This window comes from Labeo rohita, unplaced genomic scaffold (assembly GCF_022985175.1).
Source record: "Labeo rohita strain BAU-BD-2019 unplaced genomic scaffold, IGBB_LRoh.1.0 scaffold_864, whole genome shotgun sequence".
In the NCBI taxonomy this organism is placed as follows: Eukaryota; Metazoa; Chordata; class Actinopteri; order Cypriniformes; family Cyprinidae; genus Labeo; species Labeo rohita.
The window spans coordinates 1,260-7,568 of NW_026129815.1; the positions used below are offsets into that span (position 1 = coordinate 1,260).

At 44.9% G+C, this 6,309-nt stretch overlaps 1 protein-coding gene across 2 annotated transcripts; it reads left to right on the forward strand.

Moving 5' to 3' along the window:
- The first annotated feature begins 386 nt into the window (after nt 1-386).
- Nucleotides 387-2,598, forward strand: LOC127162234 (integrin alpha-X-like). Of its 2 annotated transcripts, XM_051105006.1 has the most exons (9): nt 387-460; nt 542-628; nt 732-807; nt 910-1,005; nt 1,484-1,564; nt 1,684-1,794; nt 1,866-1,976; nt 2,093-2,203; nt 2,283-2,598. In XM_051105006.1, the coding sequence occupies exons 2-9, from the start codon at nt 621-623 to the stop codon at nt 2,367-2,369; spliced, it is 681 nt and encodes a 226-aa protein (XP_050960963.1). In that variant the 5' UTR covers nt 387-460; nt 542-620; the 3' UTR covers nt 2,370-2,598. The 2 variants fall into 2 exon arrangements, with proteins under 2 accessions (XP_050960963.1, XP_050960964.1); XM_051105007.1 differs by lacking the exon at nt 387-460 and having other exon boundaries at nt 509-628.
- The last annotated feature ends 3,711 nt before the right edge of the window (nt 2,599-6,309 follow it).

The following is a 6,309-nucleotide window of genomic DNA, read 5'->3' on the forward strand; positions in this document are numbered from 1 at the left end:
AATGCATAAGTAAATGCTGGAAGTAACATCAGCTAAAATTAGTAAATGCTGTAGAAGTATTGTTCATTCTTAGTTCACGTTAACTGATGTAATTAATTAACATTAACTAACTAACCTTACTGGTCTAACATACACAAGTGCCAATCATATCAGTGGGTGTTTACTTCTGAGTCTAAAATCTGCCATGAGCGTTCTGATGGGGGGTCAAGTCAAAACAGGAAATAGTCTATTACCTCTAAATTATGATCTTGTAAAATCTTGAGAACATTATAAGGAAACCTCAGAGAACAGTACAAAATAATTTTAAAAAAGGCAGTTCATGACCCCCTGTAAGCTTCTTCGATTTATAATGCTTTTAACGTCTTACCCCCTTCTTCTAGGCTGTGTTTGACATTATTTACAGTATTGATAAAGAAAGTTATTTTGACCGAAAGGTGAAATTCAGTGCATCTGTTACCAGGTATGGTGTCAATCCTTGTCTATTAAACCAATTATATCAGTATGAAAAGTAGCACAAACCAAAATGTTCTGTCATTTCCAGTGGCAATACAAATCACTCTGAAAACAGTGAACTGGTAAAAACGAGAAACATCAGTGTAAAACATGCTATCTATGTTACCATGTTGAGGTCAGTACTTCTGTTTGCTGTAGTATGTTTACAAGTATGATATTTATTTAGTTATATGGACCTTTTCATACTTTGCTTTTCTCACTGGGTGTTTCTCCTAAAGACATACAGATTCCAGCATTTATATCAATTTCACCAGTGGGAAGAATCTTGAAAAACCAGTAAAACAGATATTGGAGGTAAAGGTGCTTCTTCTGTGTTCCTTTATTTTATCTCACATCAGTACTGAAATAACAACAGTTGTTGGTAACAATCCTTCTCCTTCTGTTTATGTCTCTAAGGTGAAGAATGAGTTTAGAGAGCTAAATGTAACAGTTTTCATTAGAGTACCTGTAAAACTGGGAGACGAAAACATCTGGACTACTAAAAATGTGCAGGTAAAAGTTTGTGTAAATCACACGAATCAAGGAGAAACAAACAAGAACCAAAAGCCTTTAGTGTCTATATGGTGCCATTATTGTAGTCCATATGACTTTTGTAGTCCAAATTTGCACATTAAATACTTCAGTTGTCTGGACTATACTTTTATGGCTGAGGACACTGTTAAAAAGAATTGGCGAACGTTGGTCCTGGAGAGCTTGGGCCCTGCAGAGTTTTGCTTCAACTCTAATGAAACACATCTGAACAAGCTAATCAAGATCTGAAGAGTTACTAGGAAGCTACAGGCAGGTGAGTTTTTATTAGGTTTGGAGCTGAACTCTGCAGGGCTGCGGCTCCCCAGAACAGGAGTTCGCCACCCCTGTTCTAGTTCCATGGAAGAAAGTAAGCCTATTGAGTTTGGAATGACATGTAGGCAAGACTATTTAAGGTTAACTATCATTGTAAATGTTACAAAAATATTTTGCTTTGTAAAAGATTCCAGATTGCTTCAGGGAAAGAGATGAGCGACCCACCTCCACTGCTTTTCTGAAAGTGCTCAAAACGAAAAATGTCTTGGTGAATTACATTTGGTTTAATTTTTTATTAGAAATTAGTTTTTTTAATAAATAATTGATCAAAATGTAAATTGTGTCAAAATAAACTTGTTTGATTGTTATAACATGGTTTTCTGTCAGAATTGCTCTGTGGCGGTGTGTGCGGTCTTCAGGTGTGATGTGAATCTGATGAGAAATGAAAGGAAGTTCTATAACATCTCTGGCAATGTGAGCTCTGGGTGGATTGAGCAGGTATGTGAAATTACAAATCTTTATTAGACAAGAAATTTCTGCCATTCTAATATTTTCATTTACTTTCATAGATTGGGATTAGGTCTGCATCTTTTCAGTTGGTCAGTACAGCGTCTCTGGATTATGATGAGGACAAATATATTTACTTCTCTGATTCCCTCAGCTCTGTGCCAGTTTGCGAGGTAATGCTTGTAGTTCACTAAAGATAATATCATAATTCTCCAGGTGTTAGTGACGTTAACATATATACTGTTGCTTCTAGTAGCATGAAATCTTTATTGTGTTGGTGCGTGTGAAGGTAAACACTCAGGTGGAGGTCTATGAGGAACAGAGCATCCTAAAGGAGGTCATTGTAGGAGTTATTGGAGGACTGCTGATTATCTCGCTCATCACAGCTGTCCTCCTTAAGGTGCCATATACCAGCCTTTTTATAATTCTCTAATAGTGTTAACATGATGCAAAATATTTTCTTTTTCTTTTCTTTTTAGTCTGGCTTTTTCAAAAGAAAGGCCAAGCAGCTGATAAAGGATCCAACACAAGAAGCTGATGAAGTGGAAAATCTAAATGAAAATTAATGCAGAATTGACCAATTACTTTTATTTATTTTTTTTACTTTGAGTTCTTTCATCCAAATTAACGGATGTTCATACAACAATTTCTTCCTTTTAAGGTGCACTACAGAAGATTTTTGTTTAATAAAAGTAACAAAAACTATGGTCCCCCAAACATTACACACTGAAAACATAGGCTGATATCTCATGGCCACAAATTTAGAATTTGTTTCCTGTTAGTAAATCATGGCCACCTTGTACTAATTTGTTACTTTGATTAAATGATTTTGTTTAAATCAAAACGAGAAAAGTTGCTTCATTTATTAAAAAGGGAACAAATTAGTGTGTGTGTGTTGGGGGGGGTATTTGGATGGGGTAAGGGGGGCAGCGTTTGGATGGGGCAGGGGTGCCGGTATCCGGTACTTTTTTTTTTTTTTTGGTGCTTTACACCCTGTATAATAACAAAAACATTTATTTCAGTGAAAAAAAAAAAACAGCTCTCCAAAAACTCTCCACAATGTGTAAAGTCCAAAACTCTTGATTTCAACATTTTGAACAATACAATCTAAAGAGGCAAAGGAAGATAGCAGACCACTTTACAGACAGTGTGTTTCTCCCTGCTCACGTTTCATTCTGAGCAGGCATACACACAGCCCGCATTGCGAGTGTCTTAGCCTGCGTGCCCTCCGCCCCCGGAAGGCTCTCTTCAAGGAGGGAGCGTTCGCTAGCATTTCTCACGGGTCTGGCCCCGCTTCCGCCGAGGCGGAGCAACAGCTGCACTCGTGGGGTTCGCAGCTGGATCTGCTGGAAGGAATCTCCTTCCGCACCTGTCAGATCCACTGCCCGTTCTCGGGGATCAGAAGCCTGCTCTATGGTCAGTGAAGAGTTGAACATCGACTGGCCCGCTAAGAAACAGGCTGAACCGCAGCGAAGCAAATTTGATCAGCACTTCCTGTGTAATAGACCGCCACCTTCTCATCAGAGCCTGTCGTTCTTCCCTGGTGTGGAGGTTGTGGGCTAGACCATTCTCGGCCCCCCTCTTCTTCCCCGCCTCAGACTATTATGGCAGGGAAGACAGAGAGCCATTATAGAGCAATGCCCTGGGTGAAACAGACGCTTGTGCACTATCTGTCCCCTGATACGGCATCATCTCTAAAGGCTCTGACCTTACCCTCCAGGCTGCTGTACGACCTCAGCGCTGGTGGGTAAGGGGTACATGGCAGCGGGTCAGGCTGGTGCTTGTCTGCGCACCATGTCAGCGTTACAGGCATACCAGGCTGACCTGCTAAAAGAGCTAGATAAAGGCAAGGAGATCAAAAAGGATGACATCACCAAGCTCCAGAGGACCGCTGACTTGTCTCTCTGTGCTACCAAAAAGACAGCTCTGGTGGCAGCAGAGAGGCATTTGTGGTTGACCCTGTCGTTGACAGTTACCAGGAGGCTCATAAACTAGTGGCGCCGTTTCAGGGTATCTCCCTCGTTGCTCTCTAGCTCAAGGGGCTACTGGGTGGGAGCAGCCCAAGCCGTGTACCAGCTCCTTATACCGGGCTTCACAAAAACAAAACATCGCCTCTCGCACTCCCCCACAGCGGGACCGGGATCAGCGGCACTCTAAGTCGGGGACTTCCAAGGCTAAGCCCGACCTGAGGATCGTGCTTCAGTCAAGGAAGTCCTCGACTAAACGGTTGTTTGAGGGCAGCCCCTATTGGGGAAGAGTGGAGTGCACCGCATTCCATGGTGTCCGTCTCTCCTCTGTGCCCTCAGGATACCAGCTTGCTAACCCTGCAGGTGTTCCAGGGTGCAGCAGTCTCCATTGAGCCCATTTCTCAGTGCCTCCTGCCTGGAAACGTAGTGGGGCTGAGGAGCTTGCTACCCCCGCAGGGGTCTCTTGAGCCGCTAGTTCAGATGCTTCCTGCCGGTTATCTGTTACAGAATGCCAAGTTAGCAGCTTCAAAAACACCAGAGGCCAGTCTCGAGAGACTGGTTCCATTTACATTTACATTTATTAATTTAGAAGACGCTTTTACCCAAAGTGACTTACAAGTGGGGAATACATCATTGCCCTAAAGAGGTAAAACGACATAGGAAGTGCTCATAATACCATATAACAGGCATTGTTTAGATAAGTACACGCTAGAAAGGGAAAAAGAGTAGAACAAAAAGTATCAAAAGAGATGAGTTTTCAGCAGTCGCTTGAAAGTTGTTAGGGAGTCGGCATTCCAGATAGCGGTGGGAAGATCATTCCACCAGCCAGTCTTTCTTGTGTGATGCTACAATGAAACACCGCTCACTAGTGGATCTTAGATTTCTGGAGGGAGTGTAGAGGTAGCAGTGAGTGGAGCTTCCCTTAGTAGATTTTTTAGCAGCATGGAAACTACTGCCAAATGTATCTGCTTGGGTCCTGCACACTGTAGAGTGAGGCTATCGCATTCAGTTCAGTGCTCCGCCGCCTCCTTCCAACGGGGTCTTCCCCACTCTGGTCGATCCTGAGCAGGGTCTGGTAATGGAACAAGAAGTAGATACTCTCCTGAGGAAGGAAGCCATTGAGGTAGGCACTCCTCACGATAGGGAGTCCGGTTTCTACAGCCGGTACTTCATTGTTCCGAAGAAGGATGGGGGCCTATGTCCCATGTTAGATCTGCGTCAGCTGAAGATGCTGACCGTCAAACAGGTCGTGTCACAAATCAGGTCTGAGGACTGGTTTGTCATGATAGATCTAAAGGACGCTTACTTCCACGTCTTCATCATTCCTCAACACAGGGAGTTCCTGAGGTTTGCTTTCAAGGGCAAAGCATACCAATAACGGGTTTTTCCATTCGGTCTAGCACTCTCACCCCGCACTATTACGAAGTGTGTGGATGCAGCTCTGGCTCCTCTGCGATTCCAGGGCATCCACATGCTCAACTGCATTGGCGATTGGTTGATTCTTGCTCAGTCAGAGCAGATGGCGGTCAGAGAATGCCGGCCACTCACTGTGAAGCAATTTCAACAACTGCTGGGTCTGATGGCAGCTGCGTCCAGTGTGATACCTTTTGGCCTGCTGTACATGAGACCCCTACAGTGGTGGCTCAGGACCACGGGGTTCTCCCCGAGTGGAAACCCGTTTCGCATGATCAAGGTCACGTGGCGATGCCTACATGCCTTGGACATGTGGAAAAAGCCTTGGTTCCTGTCTTAGGGCCTGGTGTTGGGAGCTCCTTGTCACCACGTAACACTAGCGACGGATGCGTCCCTCACTGGTTGGGGAGCGGTCATGAGTGGCCACCTTGCCCATGGTCTGTGGAGTGGTCACCATCTCACGTGGCACATCAACTGCCTGGAGATGCTGGCCATGTTTCGGGCTCTGAAACACTTCCTCTCGGACATAAGAGACCACCATGTGTTTGTGCGCACCAACAACACAGCGGTGGTCTACTACATCAACCACCAGGGAGGTCTGCGTTCGCGCCCCTTGTACAAGCTGGCGCACCAGATCCTTGTGTGGCCCCAGAACAAACTCCTCTCACTCAGAGCAATTCATGTTCCTGGGCATCTCAACGTGGGAGCAGACATCCTATGGCAGGGGGTGAGGCCCAGGGAATAGATGCTTCACCCCGAGGTGGTGAAGCAGATTTGGAGAGTGTTTGGCCAGGCTCAGATGGATCTCTGTGCGACTCTGGAGATATCACAATGTCCCCTCTGGTACTCTCTGACTCATCCGTAACTTGTTAATCATGGTAACAACATGCTAGTAACATGCTAGCAACTGCATAGTAACACCTTAGCAACCGCCCCGGGCACCCTAGCAACCACATACCAACACCCTAGCAACCACCCTGGGTACCCTAACAACCACATAGCAACAGCCCTAGCAACCACCCCGGGTACCCTAGTAACCACTCAAAGTACCTTAGCAACCGCATTCAACTACCAACCACCTCAGGTATACTAGCAACTGCACCAAGTTCCCTAGCAACTGCATAGC